The sequence below is a fragment of the Myxine glutinosa genome, chromosome 4, assembly GCF_964187855.1.
Source record: "Myxine glutinosa chromosome 4, kmMyxGlut1.1, whole genome shotgun sequence".
NCBI classification, from domain to species: domain Eukaryota; kingdom Metazoa; phylum Chordata; class Myxini; order Myxiniformes; family Myxinidae; genus Myxine; species Myxine glutinosa.
Genome location: NC_136264.1, coordinates 58259820 through 58285506, shown reverse-complemented (window position 1 = coordinate 58285506; position 25687 = coordinate 58259820). Strand labels below are relative to the sequence as shown.

Here is a 25687-nt window from a genome sequence, read left to right as displayed (position 1 = left end):
TTTCAATTGAATGTTATATTTTGAGTTTGGTTGGTTTGGTTGGTTGAGTTTTGGTTTTTATTGTTATATTCTATTTTGTTATATTTTTTGTTTGTTTTATATTGAATGTTATATTTTGTTATATCCCTGGTGTTGGCTTAGTGGTTAGGGTGCCGGCTTAGGATCCGAGGATCCTGGGTTCGAATCCCGGTCGATCGCTGAATTAACGCCAGGGGGGTTGACTCAGCCTGTCATCCTTCCGAGGTCGGCAAATTGAGTACCAGCTTGCTGGGATGAATGATCACAGTGTGTACCCCGGTTTAGAATACGTACACAGTATCCCTGCACATCGTAAGAGGCGACTAAGGGTTGGCGTCAGGAAGGGCATCCGGCCATAAAAACATTGCCTCAAACAGGGAACCATGATTGTCATGGGGCCCGCAAGGCTAACCCGCGCTCTAGCGGGGAAAATGGCCTTAAAACGATCATTCATTCATTTTGAGCACTAATCGGACATTTAACAGAACTTTGGCTGTGAATTCGTTCAGATTGCAAATGTGCAAAGAGGAGTGAGATAACCTTTTTACTCTGTTTGCCTGCCTGGCAGTCAGATAAAACTGAAAATCATTCCAAACAAGAAACTTACTGTTTTTAAGGACGACATAAAGGAAACAAACAACAAACACAAATTAATTAATGTAACGTGCTAGATAGGGTGGTGTAGAAGACTGCGCCAACGGTGGTAAATTATGGAATTAATTTGTATGACTTTTACAATCTGTATTTTATTTACACTGAGTTGTATGCTTGAACACTACTTCCCTTTAGCAGTACTTGGATATGTTGACTAGGGTGGTGTATCAGACTGAATCAACGGCGCTAAACTTCTGATATTTTTTTTATACAACCTTTAAAATCATTGTTTATTTCAATTGAATGATATACTTAAACACAGTGTGAGGTAAGCTGTTCTATAAACTCCCTCTAGTTAATAATTGCTTTTATAATGATATAATTCTGCAACAAAACGAAAACAACAAATTAACCACCTGGTATTAATTTGAACACGACATTTTACAGTTATTGCAAAGTAAAAGGTGTTACGTTAGCGGTTATTGTTATTGCATAACAAGGCAGCATAACATAACAGTAACATCCGCCAGCATAACAAGGCGGAATAACAACACAACGATGTGTACATTTGGGATGAATATTTTGATGACACGGATATTTGCAAACATAAAAACGACTGAACATGGACCTCTGTGTTTGTACCATGCCTAATATTATGACACACACACACACACACACACACACACACACACACACGCACGCACACCATTAACATGTCCAGCAGAAGCATCACAAATGGGAAACGACCATACTATCTGGGCGAGTACCTGAGCAGGTCGGCTGGATGGTTCCAAATTGGGTTGAAGCGGTAGAGAGCAGAAGTAAGACCTTTATAATGTTTGGTATCAGTGGCTCCAATACATATTCCTGGAAATAGATTGACACAATAGTCAGGTTCACTATGTCAATAAATTATATTTCGTTCAAAATCATGGTAGATTAGCAAACATATACATTTTTGGAAAGGTTATAGCATAAGGAAACTAAAAATCAATGTTTACATTTGGAGAGATACCTGTATGGCGGCCATTTTGGATTTTCAAAATGGCCACTGTAAAATACATATTTTGTTCTATTTCTGCCTCTAATTACCCTAAAAACTTTTTAAAATATACTACACCTATATTTTCAGGGACAAGGAATCCAATGAAAGTATCAAATTAGTGCTATGGGGAATGGTAAGACACGAATCAAAGGTTTTGAATTGCAAAATACTGTCTTTATATTCGCGATAAGTTGCATAATCAAATACATGTTATCATTTTGTACAGGCAGTTAATAACATAAAAATGTGTCACAATAATTCATATCACCAAACATACACAGGCAGTCAGCAAAATCATATATACACAGGCAGTCAAGATAACTTCACATCTACACAGGCAGTCAATGACAAAATATACACAGGCAGTCAATGGCATCAAACATACACGATTACAGAATATGCCATTTAGAGTTCGTCATCACTGTCCTGTGTGTCGTATCCGACAATATAGTCCGCATCGTTTTCACAGTCCGTTCCACACAAGCAAAGGTCGGTCAAATTGATTGGCAAATCGAATTGGTCGAATGGTCGATCGAATCGAATTCGATGAATCGAATCGAATCGAATCGATCGAATTGGTCGAATGGTCGATCGAAGCGATTGGTCGAATGGTCGAATTGGTCGAATGGAATTGGTCGATTGGTCGAATTGGTCGAATCGAATTGGTCGGAATTGGCAAATGTAAACATTGATTTTCAGATTTTCCATGTAATAACGTTTCCAAAAATGTATAGGTTTGCTAATCTACCATGATTTGGAACGAAAAAACATAGTGAACCTGACTACAAAGGAAGAGAGCCTCAAATGATTGATCTAGCGAGGAAAAAAAACCTGGTAACCTATCTTTAAAACATTGTTTATAATCATTAACACAACATTGTGGAGGTGTGAGCAAAAAACCTGTAAACTTATCGTACCTCATGAGACAGGTCTAACACGTAATCTTTCTTTTATGCTATGTGTACTCCTTTCACACTTCTTGACTTTCTATTTCACTTCCTCCTCTTATTCAAAGACTACAACTTATGTAACACAATTTTTTTTTTTATTCTTCCGTACGCTAAACACGACAAAAACAGTTTAAAAAATACAGAAAAGAATATACGATTTTAGGCGACCTAAACCTTTTGACCTCAAAAGCAATAGGCTTCAATGACCCAATATGCAAACACTGCTCAAATTTCAAGTCAATTGGATGAAAATTGATGATTTTATGCAACCTTGACCATTGATGCACACACACACACACACACACACACACACACACACACACACACACACACACACACACACACACACACAAGTGATCGCAAAACCGCATCCCCCACGCAGTGGCAAGAAAAATAGAGTGGTGGTAAGTCTTTACCAAGGGATCAAGACCCTAAATTACCACTAAATCAAGAGGCTAAGATCACTGACAAAACACTTGAAAATAGAGTGTTGGTAAGTGAAGAGGGGGCTTGTACTTTTAAAATTAGTGCTTGCAGCTGCTTTCTCTTTTCAAGAAACAAAGTTCATATTACCAGTACGCAAAACAAATATTATATCCTGCAAAATGGCAAAACACATATGCACCTGCATACACTACCTGGAGCCACCAACATCCCAGGGAAGGTTTCCTGAATAGCTTCAGTGATGGCGATGTATCCAACATCTGTGCCAATAGGGCTAATAGGCAATGGCTCCGAGGAACTGATCGTAGTGATGTTCACCCTCTCATCAGATATAATGTGTTTAACCAGCTCGAGAACCTGCAATTAAACCCACATCCCAAAAGACATAGCGGAGTAATGACATGAATGAAAGCATCAATAAATGATTGAAAGAGCAAGCACATACCGTAAATGCATGGTAATTGCTCAAAAATAACAAAACATTTGCTAAAAATGTGGAGCAGAATTCAAAGCGGCCAAATTTTTACAAGGTAGTAGAGTGCTTGAATTGCAAAAAAACAAGCAAATAGTCAGAAATACTTTGGCTCCAAAGCATCCAAATACACAGGAATTAATTGACCACAGATGATGATGATAATCACCACAGAACAATTCTTTACTACAATAATACATAACTACATTTTATGCACTTAAATATGTAACCCAATCCCAAAAAACAATGTTTTCATTTTAATAATTTTTTGAGGTGCTAAAGTTAAAAAGCCAATCTGGCTGGTACTGTCCCAAAAAATCCAGAAAGGCTCAATTGTTATTGCGGCATCTTTGTGACATCATCACCAGTACGATTGTCTCAGCACACAAAGACTAATGGCCGCACAACTCACTTCAGACTCGTCAGGAAGTGAATTTGATGAATAATTTTCTGATCAAGAATCCTCAGATTATGACGATAGTCCAAACCATTATGTCGAAGGTGCTGTTAGACCATGCATGAACCCGAGGTGGAAATTGGGGATGGCATCTCCTCCAGCGAGGGTAATAACTCCGGCAAGAACACTACGATACCAACCATACTAGCAAAGAAGTTGAACAAAAGAGCTGATACTCGAGGACTTAGGTCCTCCACCTTTTGGTGGTATGAGGAATATAGATCGGTGTAATGTGAAAGCTAAATGTTTTAGTTCTACAGGTTTTGAAATAGTGTACACGTGCCAAATTACCCGAGATGGTTACCATGGAAACATAATTCAGCCAATCACAGCCGGTATCTAATCAGTTGAGATAACGTCATTAGGAATATATATCTGCAATATGAAAGCTAAATGTTTTAGTTCTACAGTTTTTGAAATAGTGTGCACAAGCCAAATTACCGAGATGGTTGCCGTGGCAACATAATTCAGCCAATCACAGCCGCGATCTAATCAGGCTGAGATAACGTCGTGAGGAATAGATATATGCAATCTGAAAACTAAATGTTCAACGGTTTTTGAAATATCGCGTATACAACAAAATAACATGGACGGATGGTCGGTTGGTCGGACGGAGCTCATTTTAATGTCCCATCTCCAACCTTGTCAGAGGGCGGGGGACAAATAATGCAATTAATTAAATAATGAAAGTCAGCTAACCCAAGTATGCAAGGAAATACTAAAGCTATTCTGCGAAGGCTGCTGTTGTTTGAAGTGATGTGTGAGGCACACTGTAAGTGAGTGTTGTAACACTCACCTCGTCCGCAGTCTGCGCCGGATGTATCCGGAAGTTAACGGTAGCTTCAGCCACAGGCGCCAACACATTCGACTATGGCACATATTTAGCAAACAGGGTGCAGGCATTATGTAGTACGTACAATATACGAGACTGCAATCAAAAATATAAATATTGTGATGATCCATAACAAATGAAGGTTTCAGTCGCAACAAAAGTTAAGAGAAACCTTCATGCCAGCATGGAATTCCGTGACAGCTGTTGTTGTTCGTACAAGGGAGTTGCCTGAAGGAGTCCTCTCGAGGAACCTGAAATTGATGCATTTCATTCATGATGGTCCCAGTTTCATGAAAGCAAATAAATGTGGATGAGATTAGTAATTATAGTCCAAATATGGATTCAGTATTTGCATTTCAGATGAATCCTCCAAACAACCATATACCCACGAGGCCATTTCCCAACAAAGCCATATACCCATAAATAAATCCAATTAATTATACATGATAGTATTTACAATAAATATTACAGCATTTACAAGTCTGCACAAATGACATAATGCTCGAGAAAAGTTCATAGAAAGGGGCGCCCTACATCTGGCAAAAGCATCAGCCGCACAGCCACACCCTCAGCAAATGATGCTACACACTGCATGTGAGAAAAAAGAAGAAGGAGAGGCCCTAAAGAGAGACTCCACAATAATAACTGGTAAGTGCTATTCAGGGGCGGATCCAGAAATTTTTTCGGGGGGGTTCACTTGAGGTTAAAATGTTCACAGATCACAAAATCTACCACTAAGCCTTATTCAACTCAATGTATTTGTCTTTTATTTTTAGCTAAAAGCTAAATATTTAGCTAAAAGAGAGATATTGTCCTCAATAGAGATATTGTCCTGAATAGAGAGAGATATTGTCCTTGATCATGTGCTTGTTAAAGTGGACATCTCTCTGGCCATTCTCAGAGAGCCTCCTCAGCGTCGACGAGTCTGGCATTTCACTCAGGCCGACTGGCACGGGCTGCAAGCAGCCATAAATCATCTGGACTGGTCTCCCATCTCTACTGCCTCTGACATCAATTCTTCCTGGGAATTCTTCCAAAGCAAACTGCTCTCTCTCATGCACAGATTTATCCCATCTCGTCTTCAGTTGTCTTACCTTTCCTCCCGTCCATGGTACACTGAATCTTGTGGTGAGGCAGTTGTCCTGAAAGAACTTGCCTTTGCCTCTTGGAAGGCTAATCCAACTGAAGGCAATCTCAGTTCCTTCCACCAAGTTCGGAACAAGTGTGTCTACCCTCAGGAGTGCCAGGAAGCACTATCTCTCCACACTCAAGATTGAACTCTCAAACCTGTCTCCTTCCTCCAAATCCTGGTGGCGTCTGGTCAAATCCGTTTCTGGTGTTTGTTCCCCCTCCATCTCCTCCCTCACCTCAAATGGCTACACAGTTGACACCGCACATGACAAAGCCGAAGCCTAAACTCTGTGTTTGCCTCAAAATCTTGTGTCCCAAACCCATCTCTCTCTGTTCCCACCTTACCCAGTCCAACCCAACTGCTCCTGGACTCTGTGTCCTTCTCTCCTGACAAGGTGGAGGAGTTTTTGTCAAACCACAACTCTGATTCTGCAACTGGACCAGACAGCATCAGCCCACGGGTCCTAAAATCCTGCTCTGCTGCTCCATCTCACCCTCTCTCTGTTCTTTTCACCCTCTCTTTTGCTCAAGCTCATCTGCCAGCATCTTGGAAATCAGCAAACATTACCGCTTTACACAAAAAATGTGCAAAAACAGATCCTTGCAACTACAGACCAATCAGCCTGCTCCCAATTATCAGCAAAGTCATGGAATCCATCATTGCTTCTGATATAAAATCCTTCCTCTTCTCTAATGGCTTGATCTCCGATCATCAATTTGGATTCAGACCACGTCATTTTACTCTGGACATGTTGCTTCTGCTGTCTCAACAATGGATGGAGGTCCTCAATGCCAAACAGGAAATCAGAGCGGTCTCCCTCGACATATCACGTGCCTTCGATACGGTCTGGCACCCAGCTCTGCTCACCAAACTCTCCTCCTATGGTATCCATGGAAATCTCCACGCATGGCTTGCGGACTTCCTCTCTGGTCGTAGTCAACGTGTGGCCCTGAATGGATTTCTCTCATCGCCCCTTCCTGTTCTGGCTGGTGTTCCCCAAGGTAGTGTTCTGAGCCCTGTGCTTTATCTGGTCTTCATCAATGATCTCTCCGACTCTCTGGAAAATCCTCTCTATCTCTTTGCTGATGACTCCACTCTCTGCCGCTCCATTCCTCATCCCTCAGATCGGCAGCCTGCAGCCTCCTCACTCTCTGCAGACCTGGACAAATTCACAGACTGGTCAAACAAGTGGAACATGTCTTTCAATCCTGACAAATCTCACACTCTTACTATGTCTCTCCGAAAAGACCGACTGGAAAACCCTCCCATCTACTTTCTCAACAATCTTCTCCAAGAAGTCTGTCGCTCAAGCTTTTGGGTCTCACTATCTGCCATGATCTTTCTTGGGAAAACCACATTTCCAAGCTGGCCTCCAAAGCCAGTCGCCGACTGGGCATACTCCATCATGCGAAGTCCTTCCTTGGCACACCTGACCTCCTCACCACATACAAGGCTTTCATCTGCAGCTCAATGGAATACTGTTCCCCCCTCTGGGCCAGTGCTCCTGCCTCACACCTAGCTCGGCTTCATGCTGTTGAAGCCAAAGCTTTCAGAATCATTGGAATCTCCTGCGATGAAGCTAACTCCGAGGGCCTTTCACACTCACCACAGGCAGATTGGTGGTCTTTCTGTCTTCTAGAGATTCCTCTCAGGCCTTGCTCCCCCAGCTCCCTCTGTGCTCTGTCCCCCAAATATTCCTGCAGGTCGCACAAGATCTGCCAGCAACCCTCTTCTGGTTAACCTGCCAAAATCTAGGCTCTCTGCTCACCTTCACTCTTTCATTCCCCTTTTCTCCCACCTCTGGAACAAACTCCCCTACTCCCTTCAATCCCACTCCTCCCTCCAGGTCTTTAAAACAGCTGTTCACCACCATCTCTTATCTTTCCCCATCCAAAACCTTGATCTTTTCTACCCCCACTAATTCACCCCAGATACACTTTTTCGAAATTCCAACTTCTTTCCTGGAAGTCCTTGCAGGGTCCATATGTTTTATACCTCTCCCACCTCCGCCAAGCCCTCTACCTCCCACAGTTCTCTCGATGTCCCTGCTCTCAAATGTTGTGTTTGTGTCCTTCCCCCTCTCTCCCCATCTTGTCAACCGCTCCCCTTATTTTGTGTTTTATGTGTCGGTTTGTGTCGGTTTGACTTTGTATGTGTTTAATGTTAGCTCTTTCACGAGCCTCGATCTTGTATACAAAAAATATATATATATAGTGATGATATATATACGTATAGTGATGAAAAAATATAGTGATAAGCTTGTACCAGCCGGCCTACTGGATGTTTCCTATTTGTACATCGTTAGCTCTTGTAGTCGAATAGCTCTACTAAAGGATGTCCAGAAACTCCATTCTTCGTGGATTTCACCATGTAAAGTCATAAATGATGCCATTCATATCTAAGTCCACACCATAATGAATGTGTGTTAGTAGAAGCCCATTAATCCGATCTTCATGCATTGTTGGCCTCATGTGAGTCTTAAGACGTCTCAGTCCGCTAATAGACCACTCACACCATGACGTTACGGGCATCGTGCAGAAGAGAAACATCAGGCAGATGATGTTAGGGAAGAATGATTTGTCTGTCTGTTTGAGGGTTTTTGCTGCTGTGTTTGGGACCTCTGATGCTGACTTGCTGTGGTTGGGACTAGAGTCCCTTTATACAGAGAGTTACGACATGACGATCCGGAAAAATACGGTCACGTGACTCAGGGAGCCATTTTGGGGCCAAATTCGCGTTCGCTTAACTTCTCGCGTTCGCGCGTGTTATGCAAGTACAATCGATTCGACTACCTACGGAAGCCTTAGTTCACTGAAAATGCCGGATTGTTGTGCATTTGGATGCACAAATAGACATGACAAGGGTTTCAAGATGTACAGATTCCCTTCAGATCCCAATAGACGTAAAATATGGGAGAATAAAGTCAGCCGTGTGGGGTGGAAGCCGGCTTCGTCTTCAAAGCTTTGCGAGGTAGGTCAAGTTACTGTTCAGTCCCATGTATTGTATTCCTTTAACACAGGGAGCACTCGGTTCAAGTAGAGAACGGGTTAACAAATTGAATTATTAACCTGTAATGGGATGCAGCCCAGACAATCTTGAATACATATGTCTTTCTATTTCTTCTTCTTTCTTGATAAACAGGCACATTTTGATCCTCATCAGTTTGAATGTGGATGTGCTGATCAGAAAATGAAGCTGAAGAATTCTGCAGTGCCTACCATTTTTTTGCCATCGAAGGACCACAAAGTCACGAAAGTCTCCAAAAAAACGTGACCAGCCTACAAAAGAAATGTGTCCACCCAAGCAACATGAGACATCTCTCCTTGTAGACCATAGCTATGCTGCTGACCCACAACTTCAGAGATTGTCAAGTTCTTGGAAGTATCTTGTTTTACAATTTTGTTTAATGTTTAAGACTTTTTTGTAATGCATGTATGAATTTAAATTTAAACAGTTTGCCTCTGTCATGATAATAAAAGAGAGATAAGGAAAATCTCTCCTTACTTTCATTTTAAATCTATTTTTTGTTGTTGAAATATTCAAATTATGTAAAAGGGCAACAAGAATTTCCTTTGTTTTCTTTTATTTATGATTTCATTACTTTAACATACATGTATTTCTTTATTTTGTTTTAAACCCTTTGTTTTGGAAAAAAAAAAGGTTAAAACGCACAAACCCTGTTTGTATAGGAAAGACCGGGGAGAAATGGGACATATTTGTGATGTCATGAATTTTGCCCTGTAACTCAAAGAATATTTAGGATGGCCAGCTCATGTTTATATGTCGAAGACTATGAGTACTAGGGTATATGGCGTAATACTTTTTATTATCTCTAATTTCGTCTTTTAATGTAATCATGTAATCATCATAGCCTATTATCCTTCCTGATTGTTCTCCCCACCCCCATTTCTTTTCTTGCAGGTGAAGACACTGCTTCTGAAGCTGAAGACACCACAGCGCCGTGTGGAATTTGCAGAACACCAAAACGCCAGACAAAGATGCGGGATCGAATCAAGGGACTGAAAGCTGAGCTCCGTCAAACTAGAAAGAAGTACAAAGCAATTGTTAAAGCAAAAGTAAAACAGGAAGCAAAAATCTCCAGAATCTTTGGGAAGGACCAGCTTCAAAGCTTGTCAAGAGGTGGAATGAGAGGATGTAAATGGACTTCAAGTACTGTGAAAAAAGCTCTTCAGTTGAAATTTGGATGTGGTGCTTCAGGCTACAAGCTTCTCCTTGAGCAGAACTTCCCTCTCCCAACAGAGAGGACACTACAAAGAAGGATGGAGAATGTGCCCTTTGAGCCAGCTGTCTTGGCACAGGTATTTGACTTTCTTCAAATAAAAGTGAAAGGTATGCAAGAAGAGGAGCGTACATGTTGCCTTACTCTTGACGAAATGTCGCTGACGTCAAAAGTAGAATTCGATCTAGGCAGTGGTGATTTTCTTGGGAATATAACTCTTCCTGAACACTCTGGTAACGCAGATCACGCACTTGTTTTCATGTTGGGTGGCATCACAAGTCGCTGGAAGCAGACAGTTGCCTACCACTTTACTGGCAGCTCCACAGATGGCACTGTTTTTCATGACATCGTCTTGGACATCATTCAACGGGCCTACAACATTGGTTTACATGTAGCAGCTGTTACTAGCGACATGGGTAGTGCAAATCGTGCTATGTGGAGGAGCTTTGGAGTTGTTTGCAGTAAGCACTGCAAGACTGTCAGTAGAATTCCTCATCCTCAAGCAAGTGATAAGTGGCTCTACATTTTAGCCGATGTTCCTCATGTTTTCAAGAACATTAAAGCTTCGCTCGTGAACGGCCAAACCTTCACGTTGCCAGACAGTCTTGTCAGGGAGCATGGGCTGAAATCGCATGATGTAAACATTGAGCCTCTGAAAGACCTTGTTGACTATCAAGATGACCTGGACTTGAAGCTTGCGCCAAAGCTTACAAAGGCAGCTCTGACCCCTACTCATTTTGACAAAATGAAAGTAGGGAATGCAACACGCGTACTGAGCCGTGACGTTAGTAGTGCATTGAGATATCTGGTGGAAAGAGAGAAGCGTGACGAGAGCTACCTAACCACTGCATGGTTCATCGAGCTCATAGGCAAATGGTTGGAGCTGGTGACTAGTCGTCATCCAGTACTAGCACTGAGCAGGCTCAACGAAGAAAAGTACAAGGAGGCCGTCACCTGTCTTCGTACTGTGATCTGCCTATTCAAAGGTGTCAAAATTGGACACAGAGACTGGAAACCAATCCAGACGGGGGTTGTCCTGTCTACAACATCTGTGCTCGAAATAGCGGAAGAGTTACTGGATGCTGGGTACAAATTCCTGCTGACATCCAGGCTGATGCAGGATTGCCTGGAAAATCTGTTCTCCATCGTGCGCTTGAGGAAACCAGTACCATCTCCAATGGAGTTCAAGTATGCACTCAAACTGATCAGCACTGCACAGTTCCTCAGTCTCAAGCGAACAGGTAGTAGTGCACTGAGATATCTGAGGAGAATTTCTGGATACTCTTGATGATGATGGAGAATTTCTCGCTGACTTCCTCGACCAAGATGTGCGGGTCCCTTCTGAACCGAACATTGAAAGCATCCACTTCTCAGTCGACCAAGAAGGGGTATCTGAACTTGGCCAAGCTGAGCGTGATAGCCTGTACAATTTGGCAGGATACTGTGTAAGGAGTGTAAAGGTAAACGAAAAAACGTGTGACTCATGCATCCAGGCAGTGATGAAAAACTCACATGACAAAGCACACCAGGCCTCAAAGCTTACCCAACTAAAAGAATACAAAGAAGGAAGCCTTATTAAGGTATCTGATTCTGTGTTCGACATGGTCTACAGAGTTGAACTTATGTTTCATAAGGTAGAGAATGACCTCATGGACAAGAACAATGTCAAGAAAATGTTGATGGAAAAGGCACAGGAATTGTGTTCTGACATTTCTCTATCAGTATGTCACAATCTCAAGGAAAAACTGATTAATAAGTTTATCACTGCACGACTGCATTTTTATTGCAAGAAGAAAACAAGTGAATTGAAAAAGGAAGCCGAAAGAAAGAAGAAAGGAGGAGAGCTTGGGAGCAAGAGTATGGCGATGAGGAAACTGGCCAAGAAAGTAAAGTGAATTATTTAACTTTCACCTTATAGAGACTACAAGTAATTCCCGCAACAAGTAGTCAATAGCTGTCATTGTATCATAGTGAAAACCGTTAATTTTTTTGTTTGAAAACATTGGATACTTTGCTTGACAGTACATTGCACTGTATTTTCTATATTTCTATTTAGAAAAAGAACGTTCAGTTCACAATATGCCAACAGTTTGATAATAGCTAGTATTAGGAATCATTTCTAGAGAATGGTTATGAATGGTTATGTTGTAAATTCAACAGGGCTGGACAAAAAAAAAGAAGTCTCTGTTTGGCATTATTGTGTATTCGTGCATGCATCTTAAGAAATAGCTTGCCCATGTAGCATATCCACTTACCCTGTATTTGGTCTTGCCATTTTTTTTTTTCAGGGGAACACAAGTTCTCAAAAAATTCCACATAATGCAATGAAAATTTTAATGATTGTAAAGATAAAAAGCAGGAAGTTGCTATTCATATTGGGGTCTCAAACCCTCACAAGACCTCTAATTTGTATCGTTCTTCAAAATGGTAGAGATAAATGCTAAAAACAAAAATCATCACATATTGCAATTTTGACAGCTGGACTACATTTCATTTATTCTGATTGTACCTGGATCTGTTGCTGAATGTGGTTAACTGATGAAAAGAAAGCTGCAAAGGTTAATTTACAGTATGTGTGCATTGACCGAGAGCCTGTGTGTGTGTGTGTGTGTGTGTGTGTGTGTGTGTGTGTGTGTGTGTGTGTGTGTGTGTGTGTGTGTGTGTGTGTGTGTGTGTGTGGATATGTGTGTGTGTGTGTGTGTGTGTGTGTCTGTGTGTGGATATGTGTGTGTGTGGATATGTGTGTGTGTGTGTGTGTGTGTGTGTGTGTGTGTGTGTATGTGTGTTTTAATGTGTTGATGTTTGTGTGTATGTTTGAGTTTATTGGCTCTGAAAACGCATTAAATTTGTTACAGTTTGATAATGTTTACATTAAATTCATTTCTTTCAGACAAAACACACGTGTGTTTTAATGCCCCACCCCGGCCCCCCACCCCGCTTTTCCTATCCTCTTAATCGAAGAGGTTAAAGATTATTTTAGGTTACAAGACTACCTTGTCACATAGTATGTTCAAATTCCCTCCAGGCATCGTGAGTAACCCAAATTATTATTGCCAACATCGCGATAATGAGGATTCAGAAATCACCCATTTTGTCACTTCTCATCAACCGCTCATTTTTTCAGACAAACTAATATCCCATTATAGGCAATCTGGAACATAATGGAGCTAATACTCATAGACCGACATCTCGATGCAATAAAATAAATAAATAAAAACATTCACCGTACTCCCTAACCCGCCCCGTGTTTGTGCAGTGGTGCATTGCATTATACACGCATAGCTCATAGTGCACTGTGCATGTGCCGGTTCAGTGGTTCCGCACAATTGGCCCCAAAATGGCGGCGTATTCTCAGTTGTCGTTACTCTCTGTATAAAGGGACTCTAGTCACGTGCACCCAGTAACCACCCCCCCCTGGATTCGCCTCTGCTATCTATATATATAAAACACAGTTTGTGTGTGTGTGTGTGTGTGTGTGTGTGTGTGTGTGTGTGTGTGTGTGTGTGTGTGTGTGTGTGTGTGTGTGTGTGTGTGTGTAATGTTACTGGTAGACTCCTAAACGGAGAGGCTCACGTACTTGATATTTGGCACAGACATGGCCATTGAGCCTGGGAAGAACATGGCCGACCTAAAAATTTATTTCATGATATTTTTTTTCCATATTTTTACCTCAGTGCATTTCAGCGAGGAATATTATGCACGGAATCTGACCGGTGGCAGAGCAGCGCGCTGATTCGCTCAGAGCGATCACGTGATGTTCCTTGCCGCCATTAACTCAGTTACGCGTTCGCACGTATTTCAGAGCGAAAAGCGATTGCCTTTTTTCACATTTCAGCGAGGAACATTGCCATTCACACCACATAGGTTTTTTTTCTTTCATCTTTAGATCCATATTTTTTATCAGCGAATCTGAATCGGTGGCAGAGCAGCGCGCTGATTCGCTCATTCGCGCTCATTGATAACGATCACGATCACGTGATGACGTGATCACGAATGATGTTCGTGACGCGATCACGTGATGTTCCTTGCCGCCAGCAAGTAGCATAGATTTTATTTTAGCATGATTAGCATTTAGCATGATTTAGCATGATTTAGCATGATTTAGCATAGATAGTAGCATGCCGTTGTTAGCCTATTCATGTATAGTTTGTGTTGTATTTAGCTGTGGCTGAGCTAAGATGTAGCTGAACTTCAGAGTCGTTGACTCTGGTATCCTTTGACCTCTTAATCACCTTGCTCCATTGGGACAAATCCAAGTAATAAGCGCATCAGCAGGTAAATCCACCGGAGCGAGGTGAAACACCTCTCAGGTTGTAATAATGTGAGTTATTCCATCCCCGCCGCCAGTTGGCTTCACTTTTCACGGAGTATGAGCGTTCTATATATTTTCAATTCAGTGCGCCCGACTCGCTCACGTACTTGATTTGTGGCATAGACATGGCCATTGGGCCTTCACGGTGTAATTTGTGCGAGGCTTTTGTCCGAGTGAGCTTGAGTCGAGAGGGCGAATGTACGGGTTGGGAATGTACGGGTCTCCCTTCCTCCACACGGCAACGCCGGTACTGGAGGGCGTCACAGGATCGGCGAGTCTCCAAAATCCGCTTCATGCTGTTGCGAAGATTCAGGACGATGTCGCGATTGTTGTGCTGCTCTCCGACCATGAGAACTGCAACGTCATTGTTGACTGGCTCTCCCCCTTCCCCCTCCCCCCTCCCCTCCCCCTCCCTTCCCACTCCACCCTACCCCCTCCCCTTCTCCCCTCCCCCTTCCCTTTTCCCCCTCCCCCTCCCTTTTCCCCCTCCCCCTCCCTTTATCCCCTCCCCCTCCCTTTTCCCCTTCCCCCTCCCTTTTCCCCCACCCACTTCTCCTCCCCCTTCCCCCCTCCACCCTCCCCCCTCACCCCTCCCCTCCCCCTCCCTGTCCCCCGTCCCCCTCCCCCCCTCTCCTCTCCTCCCCTCCCCCCTCTCCCCCTCCCCCCTCTTCTCCCTCACGTTTATACATGGAATGCCAGGTACTTCCCCCCCCTCTTTTCCCCTCCCCCCCTCTCCTCCCCTCCCCCCCCCCCCCCCCGTTCCCCTCCCCTCCTCTTCCCCCTCCCCTCCCCCGCCCGGCAATGCCAGGTACTTCTGCTAGTTGATTTATAAATCATTGACACCAGCTAGAATAGTCGAGTTATCGTGCCTTCAGAAAATAATCAGGCCCCTTGACTTTTGCCCATTTTGTTGTTATGGCTTGAATTAAAAATGGATTAAACTCTGATGTTTTTTTTTCGCTCATCTATCTATAATTCCAGTAATCTCTGTATGTCTGTGACCGCTGTTTCTCGACAACCACGGGTCCGATATACTTTAAACTTGCCAGGTATATTGCTGGGGACCCGAGGATGTGCCTTTTCAAGGTTTCATATTAATCGGAGAAGTAGTTACCGAGCTATGTCCAAAAAACGATTCAACCAATCAGAGAGCAGCGAGCTATCACGTGTGCCGAACGTGGCGAACAGACTCTGCCTCGGACGGCACATTTGAGAGCGTATTCATTTATTTCACGTTGGCAAACTATGTTGGCGTTAAACTATGTTTGAAAACTAATTAAAACTACTTTGCGATTCTTTCGCTTTCCTGCGCGTTTGTGCACGCTATGGCGATTTCTTTACCAAACTCCGCAAGCCGTTCGCTTTGGACCAAACCATTTCATGTAAATAGAGGGGGGGGGATTGTCACCGTACTCGCAAGCCGTTCGCTTTGGACCAAACCATTTCATGTAAATAGAGGGAGGGGATTGTCACCGTACTCGCAAGCCGTTCGCTTTGGACCAAACCATTTCATGTAAATAGAGGGGGGGGGGGGGGATATAATTTTAGATATATATATAGTACGGGCATGCCCTAGTCTATACACAATACCCGAAAATGTCAAAGTGAATTTTTTTTTAGAACTTTCCCCAAAATAATTAAAAATGAAATACAGAAATAGATATTGTAATTTACGCTACATAAGTATTGAACCCCCTGAATCAATACTTCGTAGAACCGCCTTTGACAGCAATTACAGCTTTGAGTCTTCTTGGGTATGTCTGTATCAGCTTTGCATGTCTGTATCCCTGGATTTGGGTGGTTTCTCTCATTTTTCCTTACAGATTTTCTCTAGCTCTGTCAAGTTGAATGGGAAGCATCAGTGAACAGCAATCTTCAAGTCTTTCCACAGATTCTCAATGGTATTCAAGTCTGGGCTTTGCCTGGGCCACTCAAGGACTTTCACATTCTTGTTCTGAAGCCATTCCAGTGTTACTTTGGCTGTATGCTTGGGGTCATTGTCCTGTTGGAACGTAAATCTTCACCGCAGTCTAAAGCATTTTGCACTCTGAGGCAGGTTCTCTTCAAGGATTTGCCTTTATTTGTCTCCATTCATTGTTCCCTCTATCCTTACCAGTCTCCCAGTCCCTGCCACTGAGAAGCATCCCCATAGCATGATGCTGCCACCACCATGCTTCACTGTATGGATGGTGTTAAATGGGTGATGAATTGTGCTCGGTTTCTGCCAGATGCAGCACTTTGCATTGAGGCCAAAGAGTTCAATTTTCATCTTATCAGAACACATAAAACTTGTATCCAAAAAAAAAAAAAAAAAAAAAAAAAAAAAAATCTGTTGCCTCATGCTCTCAAAGTCTTTCACGTGCCTTTTTGCAAACTCCATGTGTGCTGTCATGTGCCTTTTTCTCAGGAGTGGCTTCCATTTGATCATTCTCCCATAAAGCCTCGAATTGTGAAGTGTTGCAGAGACTGTTGGTGTTGGCCTTCTTGCAGGTTCTCCCATCTCGGCCAAGGAACTCTCTAGTTCTGTCAGAGTGGTCATTGGGTTCTTGATCACCTCCCTGACCAAGATCCTTCTTGCCCGGTTGCTCAGTTTGGTCAGAAGGTCAGCTCTAGGAAGAGTCTGGATAGTTCCATATCCTTTCCATTTCCTAATGATGGCGCTTACTTACTGTGTTATTAGGAACTTTCAACACTCTAGAAAGTATTTCATACCCTCACCCAGATCTATGCCTCATCACAATTATATCTCGGAGTTCTATGGACAGTTCCTTGGACTTCATGGTGGAGTTTATGCTCTGACATGCACTGTCAACTATGAGACCTTACAGTCATGTGAAAAAGTAAGGACACCCGATGTAAAGTTTTGACTTTTTCAACATATTTCAACATACAGCTATTTGATCTTCATTTCAACAATATTGATAGATAAAGGTGATATAATATAACAAATATCATGAAACATTTACATTTTGTAGTCCATTGTATAATTTAAATAAACATAAATGCAAATTTCGCATGTGGTAAAAGTAAGTACACCCCTACATTTATCACTACTTCAAATACCTAAAATTAGAATCAGGTGCACCAGCTCAGGTGCAAATGATTAGAACATCGTTAGAGAGGATCTTGGAGGAACCTGTCTTATTTAAACCTCAGACATTTAGTTTGGTTTGCTCTTTGTTGTTGAAGTGTGCGGCGTCACTATGCCTAGATCAAAATAGCTCTCTGAGGCCTTCAGAAAGAAGGTTATAGATGCCTATAAGTCTGGGAAGTGACTTAAAAAGATCTCGAAAAAATTTAAAATCAATCATTCGACTGTCCGGAAGATCATCTACAAGTGGAGAAGATTCCAAACAACTGCCAACTTGTTCAGGCCAGGCCGCCCCAGCAAGTTCAGCCTGAGAGCAGACCGCAAGATGCTGAAAGAAGTCTCTAAGAACCCCAGAATGTCATCACGGGACCTACAGGTAGCTTTTGCCACTGTTGATGTCAAAGTGCACGAGTCTACCATTAGAAAGAGGCTGCACAAATTTGATCTGCATGGGAGGTGTGCCAGGAGGAAACCTTTGCTGTCCAGAAAGAACATCAGGGCAAGACTAAAGTTTGCCAATGAACACCGAGGCAAAGACCAGCACTTCTGGAACAATGTGCTCTGGACAGATGAGTCAAAGGTAGAGCTATTTGGCCACAGTACCAGAAGACATGTTTGGCGAAAACCAAAGACAGCATTTGACCACAAGAACCTGATACCAACTGTAAAGCATGGTGGTGGAAATATTATGGTTTGGGGCAGCTTTGCTGCATCAGGGCCTGGGCAGCTCACCATCATATAATCCACTATGAATTCTTCATTGTACCAGAGGGTGCTTGAGGATAATGTGAGGGCATCTGTCGGAAAGTTGAAGCTCAACCGCAGGTGGACCTTGCAACATGACAATGACCCTAAACATACCAGTAAATCCACCAAGGAATGGCTGAAAAGAAAGAAATGGAGGGTTCTGGAATGGCCAAGTCAAAGCCCGGATCTAAATCCCATCGAGATGTTGTGGGGGGATTTGAAACGAGCTGTGCATGCAAGAAACCCCTCAAACATCGCACAGCTGAAATAATTCTGCATGGAGGAGTGGGCAAAAATTTCTCCCAGTCGATGTCAGAGACTGGTAGACAGTTATAAGAAACGCCTACTTGAGGTTGTTTCTGCCAAAGGGGGCAATACCACCTATTAGAGCCAAGGGTGTACTTACTTTTTCCACTTGCGAAATTTACATTTATGTTTTTTCAAATTATACAATGGACTACAAAATGTAAATGTTTCATGATATTTGTTATATTATATCACCTTTATCTATCAATATTGTTGAAATGAAGATCAAATAGCTGTATGTTGAAATATGTTGAAAAAGTCAAAACTTTACATGGGGTGTACTTACTTTTTCACGTGACTGTATATAGAAAGGTGTGTTTCTTTCTAAATCTTATTCAATCAATTGAATTGGTCACAAGTTGATTCCAAACAAGTTGTAGAAACATCTCAAGGATGTTCAAAGGAAATTGGATGCACCTGAGCTCAATTTGGAGTGTCGTAGCAAAGGTGTTGAATACTTATTGACTCAGGACATTTCAGCTTTTCAGTTTTAATTATTTTGGAAAAAAATTCCAAAAAAAATATCCACTTTGACATTATATGGGGCATTATGTGTATATCAGTGACAAAAAAAATCTCAACTTAATCCATTGTGAAATCCACTTAAATGTGAAAAAAGTCAAGGGGTGTGAATACTTTCTGAAGGCACTGTATGCTAACCACTGTCGGAAGCGTGGCAATCGAAGCTGATGTTGATTCCATCTGTGCTGTTGATTCAACGTACTGTTGATTTCATCCAATATTCAGGCTAAATATTCAGGATCTAAAGGTGGTTTTTTTAAAATTCAGGCTAACCTAACTTTCCTGTAAAATGTGACATCGACAAAGACAACTTCTTAAGGCTTTTAAACCTTTTTATTATTATTATTATTATTATGGCAAATCTATCCGGTGACTTCTTTTACTAGGATTCAACGACGAATTCCATCTGCTGGTTGTGTAATTTCTCATTTGTGGACACAATTATGTGAAGGGGGCAACAAAGCACCGATGCAGTGTACCCTGTAGGTAATGTTAACAATTTCGAATTTGATCAGTGACAGCGATAACATGCTTACTCTTCATTGAAAGACAGCCTTGGGATCTTTAACAAAATTTTAAAGATTCTAAAGAGACAAAATTCTCAATCCAAGGAACACTGTGTGATGTAACACCTCACCTATGAAGCAACAATCCAACTGTTTATAGCTGGGCCAATGGGCCATGAATCGACCTCTGACAATTAGAAAGCTAAAATAAGTGTACTACCTCTGCACCATGCTATCAGGGTCACAGAGAAACGGCTCATGAGAAGGAAAACTTACCTGGCAACCAGGGGAGAGAAAAGCCACAGGTTTGACATTATTATCCCCAATGGAAAGGAAAACTGCAATCAAAACAAACAAATTGAGAACATTTAGATGGGCATCAATTTTTAGCTAATCAATTGAAATGATGTTCAACTGCATGTCTCAGTTATAATTAGCTCAATTCCTTTTGTAGTGACCCATTCCTCAAAATTTCCCAGGCATCCCATCCTCTCCCCCCTTACACAGCATCTCGTCCCCTCTCCCCTTCCCCAGCGCCCTGTCACTTCCCCAGCGTCCCGCCCCCCCCTACCCCAGCATCCCATTTCCTCCCTCCCCGCCTCTCCCCAGCATCCCGTCCTCTCCCCCCTTACACAGCATCTCGTCCCCTCTCCCCTTCCCCAGCGCCCTGTCACTTCCCCAGCGTCCCGCCCCTCCCCACCCCAGCATCCCATTTCCTCCCTCCCCGCCTCTCCCCAGCATCCCGTCCCCTCTCCCCTTGCCCAGCGCCCTGTCCCTTCCCCAGGGTCCCGCCCCCCCTACCCCAGCATCCAGTCTCCTCCCTCCCCCCACCCCCTCTCCCCAGCATCCCGTCCCCTCTCCCGTTCCCCAGCACCACGTCCCTTCCCAGCATTGTCCCCACCTACCCCACCATCCCGTCTCCTCCCTCCCCCCTCTCCCCAGTATCCCATCCCCTTCCCCAGCGCCCTGTCACTTCCCCAGCGCCCCCCCCCCACCCCAGAATTCCGTCACATCCCTCCCCCCACCCCCCTTCAACAGCATCCCGTCTGCTTCCACACTTCTCTAGCATCCCATCCTCTCTCCTGCTTCCCACTTACACAGCATATCTACCACTCTCTGCTTCTGCAGTGTCCCGCAACCTCGCCTCTTTCCCACTCCCTGTCATCAGTGCCTCCAACCCCACCCCTGACTCTTGGGACCTCCATCATCCAAGGTCCTCACTCCAGTTTGACGTATATCTTTAATCCAAGCTGCCACTGGTATACCTGACATTATCGGACTAACAGAATCCTTCCTCTCCCAGGATGTCCCCAATTCCTCAATGTTTCCCCTCATGGATTGTCTTTTCCGGTTTGACAGACCTGAACCCTGTTCCGGTGGAGAAGTTGCACTTTATGTCAAGAACTTCATTTCCACTGTGCGTGTACTACCGCACCCCCTCACCCTCAGGAATACCTTTGGCTGTGATTTCCCCTCACCTCTTGTTTGTCTGTGTGCTGTACAGTTCTCCTCACAGGGATGATTCCATTTACACCTCCCTCTCTGCCAACATGGACCATCTTGTAACTACCAATCTTAACTTTCTTCCTCATATGCAGTGATTTCAACTGTTAGCATGCCAATTCGCTGGGTGTTTGTACCTCTTCAACCAGCCATGGCATTGCAACAGAGGACGTGTGTGAATCCATGGGCTTCACCCAATCAGTGAACATTCCAACCCAGATTGCTCCCAATGGTATGTACTCCTTTCTGGGCTGCGGTAATGACGGATTTTCCTACTGACATCTCCTGCTCTTCTTCTACTCCAAAAGGCTCATCTGATCATATGCATGTCTTTAAGAGGTTAAGTTACTACAATCGCTGGGCCTCACCATAAGCTATGATCTTTCTTGGGCAGACCATATCGTCAACAATACCTCAAGGTCTTTCCTCAGCTAATATTTACTTCTGACAACCTACAAGGCCTTCATTCTGAAAGTACTGTTCTATCCGTTGGGCTGGTGCCCATTTCTCACATGTGCCCTTCTTGATGCCATGGAAAGCAAGGCCCTCAAAATCATTGGAATCTCCCACGACAAAGCTAAGTGTCTATAGGCGTTTTATTTTCACATCGCAGGCAGGTTGTTGGCCCTCTCTGTATTCTACTACCTCCTTTTTGTCTTGCACCCTTTGCTCTCTTGGATATGTCCCTCCCAGGTTTATGCAGGACGCACATGGTCTGCCAGTAACCGTCTTGATGAACTCCCCAAATCCAGGCTCACTGCCCACCTCTCATTTGTTCCTATTTTGTCTCACCTGTGGAAGCGACTTTTTTTTTTCTTTTTTTTTTTCAGAATCATTGGGAGAGACTGGGAGAGACTTCCCCAGTCTGTTCAGTCCCATTCTTCCCTCCAGAGCTTCAAGACATGATCTATTTTACTGCAAATGATCCCATTCCAAAGTACTCTTTTTCCAGGTTAATAAATGCATGCCCCCACTTGGGCAGACCCAAAATGTGGCTAATGGGGGCATATTTCTGAAAGAAAAAAAAAAAAACGGGGAGATATTGTAATCGGCTCCATCTATCTCCTTCTAAACGGTTGGGCAGCAATCCACCAAACTTGGTAGTTATGATCAAACAAATGGCAAGAATGTGCAAGAGCAGTGTTATTTTGGTCCCGGCCAGGGTCAAAAGGTGAAATTCCCAAAAATGCAATTACTGGCAAAATTTTAAACATTTGAAAATGAAACATATATGCAATCAACATTGGGAGACATGAAATATGTAACTATTGTTGGGATTTGACCCCTGGTTCATTCCTCAACAGGGGGTCAAAACGGGTAAAAACATTTTAACTCAAAATTTGGAATTGGCTCATTCCTGGTGGAACCTTTTGCCATATTTCAACAAAACAAAAAAATCATTTCATTTCAACAAAAAAAATTGCTTTTGGTGGGAAGTGTGGGGATTTGCGATGATGTGCCATCGACTTTACTCGAGTTGTGATTTTTTTCCCTCCTCCTTCACCTCTTTTCGTTTGTTAGCTTGTTGGTTGGTTGGTTTATTCCACTTATGTTTCATCCCTGCTTTCCCCTTCTTCTTCCTGCTATGTTTCAGTTTGCGTGCAGCTTGTTCACACCATGCGTCCTTCACTCCCTCCCCTTGATCTCACTCTCACACTATACTCTACGCTACTCCAGACCGACTATTGGAATTGCCGCCCTTTCTATTTTGTTCCAATCAATTCTGTTCCAGAAATAGCCTGGTGTTGGCTTAGCGGTTAGGGTGCTGGCTTGGGATCCGAGGATCCTGCGATCGAATCCCGATCGATCACTGAATTAACGCCAGGGGGGTTGACTCAGCCTGTCATCCTTCCGAGGTCGGCAAATTGAGTACCAGCTTGCTGGGATGAATGATCCCGGTGTGTACCCCGATTTAGAATAGGCACACCGTATCCCTGCGCATTGTAAGAGGCGACCAAGGGTTGGCGTCAGGAAGGGCATCCGGCCATAAAAACATTGCCTCAAACAGGGCACCATGATTGTCATGGGGCCTGCAAGGCTAACCCCTGCCCTAGCGGGGATAATGGCCTTTAAAAAAAAACGATCATTCATTCATTCATTTATTCATTCATTGAATTCTGTTCCAGCTCTTCCACAAGCCTCAAACATGTATACAAAAAAGAAAAATTGGAATGCAGTGCAGGACCTCAGAAGCCAGGTACTCCAACAGGTCCTTTTCAGGTCCCAATCCGAACATCAAAGGCATGCGTTGTTCTTCAATCCTGTGAGATAAACAAAAGTACATACCGTAAGTAACAATGACAGGTACTGTGTATCAAAGTATCTCAGTCACCAAATGGGAGAATGAACAATTTGGTTATGAAGCATTACTCAAAGTCGCATTTCTCTTGGATATTAAGGTTGATTCAAAATAATATTTTCCTTGATAAAGCAAAACATTTCAATATCAGCTTGCATTTTATGTAACATTGAAAGTTTCTGCAGCTTATACCTGGATACTGCACGAGACAAGATACCAATACTCGTCTCTCTGGGAGGCATCGAAGAATGACCCGGTTTTTGGTTCACACGAAGTTTAATCATAAGCATCCCTTTTTCTGTAACCCCAATTCTGGTGTAAGGAACACAAAAAGGCAAAGAAAGATTAATTTTTCTAGAATGCAAATTCTAATCCAATACATTGTATATTTTACATGAAGAATTAAGGATGATGAAAATATGTATGAAACAAAGGATGTTTAAGAGAAACATTGCCCTTAATTTGAAAAACACGACTTTCAAAATGAAGTAATCTGCCCCAGATTGTTTGAGGCAGATGAGCAGAAACCCCGAGTGAGGAAGTAAATCGGGGCAGCCTGGACATATTTCATGCGAGCCAATAAGGATTGTAGAACGAACCGACTAAATAATCTTTTAAAGAAGCCGAAAGTACTTGAAAACATGTAGATTGAGGCATGTACTTGTAAGCATTCCTGGGAGAAAGGGGTGTGCATCTGCACAACGAAACAATGGGAGAACTTCCTGATCAACTCATCCAAAAAGTTGAAATGTTGGAGTCCGTTCTGCAACAACTCCCGACGATATGGGCCCATGAAAGGCCGAAGGGTCATAGATGCGAATGTTCTATTTTCATGCATTGCCGAGTTTTCCTCAGTCACAAATGCATTATTCCCGTAGCCCCCCGTAACCATTTCACAAGCGGCTCTGATAAAAGTTTGCGCCATAATAACATATTCAGAACCAATTCTCCTCACGAGTGCCCTGAGGGCAGTTATTGTGCACATTTCACAAGTGCTGCCCGAAGCAGATCGCGCCAAGAAAGCGGCCCCGCCATAAATGTGGGAGGAATTCGAGGAGTTACAAAGGGGCTGCATGAGGGAACCTGAGAGACTGAAGGAGAAAATGTCGTGGTAAAGGCTTTGTCACTTGAAGCAATCACAGACTTTGTTCGGGGCTCAATTTTTTTATATTACTTGCACAACGAGTCTATTCTCGTCATTCTCTTTTCTCACGTTTCCTTTTTCTGAGTCCTTCCTTCTATCATTCCTTTTGCTCTGCCAGTCCGCTCACATTATTTATATCTTTCTCATTCACGTTTTACCGGTCATTTATCATGCGCGGTTCTTAATGGCATTTGGTTTTGCTTGCGTCTTCCGGGTCCGTCCTTTTGCTCTTTCCCTTATATCTTCTCCTCCCATGTGCAGGGGGTCCGTCTTTTACCCTATTTCTTTGTTTATCAGCCCAACTTCGTCGCAAATCACCCTTCCAGATAGGATGCATGATGCCGGCATATGTACTGTAAAGTGTTAAGTCATTGCAAATAAGGGCAGGAATGTTCGCATAGTGATAAAGGGAATGTATGAGTGTTGAAATTATTGTAAATACATGCCATTGTGTCGTCTGCCTGTAAATACCTACTTGGCCTGCCATTGTAAATATTTGCCTTTTTCTTGTTGCGGGCAATAAAAGCCAACTCAAGAAGCCGTGTTTTGACTTATTCTGTCCATTTTGATGGCAACATAAGACTGCTGAGGCGTTTGGCCTGCTCAGATTTGTTATCCAAGTTCAATCTCAGGTGTGGTACTGTGACATTGGTTTCGCTCGGCCGACTGACTAGGGTCTGTTACGTAACCGCAGGGAAAGTCCACATTTGCCTCGCTTAGCTCACCAGTATATTTCTTATTTAATGGCATGTAAGTTTGAAGTGTGAACATGAATCTTGGTTGATTGCAGTTATATCACTACCTATTAAGTTCTCATGTTACTATATGTGTGAATTTGCAAAATAATATAACCCCTAATGGTTATCTAGCAAAATGCTCAAATCCTGTGAACAATAATGTTAAAACAACAACAACAACAACAACAACAACAACAACAACAACAACAACATGCATTTTAAGGCCATTTTCCCTGCTAGAGCAGGGGTTAGCCTTGCGGTCCCCATGACAATCTTCTCCATTTTGCCCTATTTTCTGCATCTCCCCTTGTTTACCCCCTTGCACGCATTTCTTCT

The 25687-nt window shown here is 43.0% G+C and overlaps 1 protein-coding gene across 5 annotated transcripts in view; it reads right to left on the bottom strand.

Moving 5' to 3' along the window:
* Window positions 1-25687, bottom strand: part of PM20D1 (peptidase M20 domain containing 1) — a 52311-nt gene that overhangs the window by 3252 nt on the left and 23372 nt on the right. For all 5 annotated transcript variants that reach the window (XM_068112376.2, XM_068112375.2, XM_068112377.2 and 2 more), the window contains exons 6-12: window positions 23663-23782; window positions 23357-23432; window positions 19945-20006; window positions 4985-5063; window positions 4777-4848; window positions 3246-3408; window positions 1380-1479 (exon numbers count right to left, since the gene is read on the bottom strand). In XM_068112376.2, coding sequence (XP_067968477.2) covers window positions 1380-1479; window positions 3246-3408; window positions 4777-4848; window positions 4985-5063; window positions 19945-20006; window positions 23357-23432; window positions 23663-23782 — 672 coding nt within the window. The remainder of the gene's footprint in view (window positions 1-1379; window positions 1480-3245; window positions 3409-4776; window positions 4849-4984; window positions 5064-19944; window positions 20007-23356; window positions 23433-23662; window positions 23783-25687) is intronic.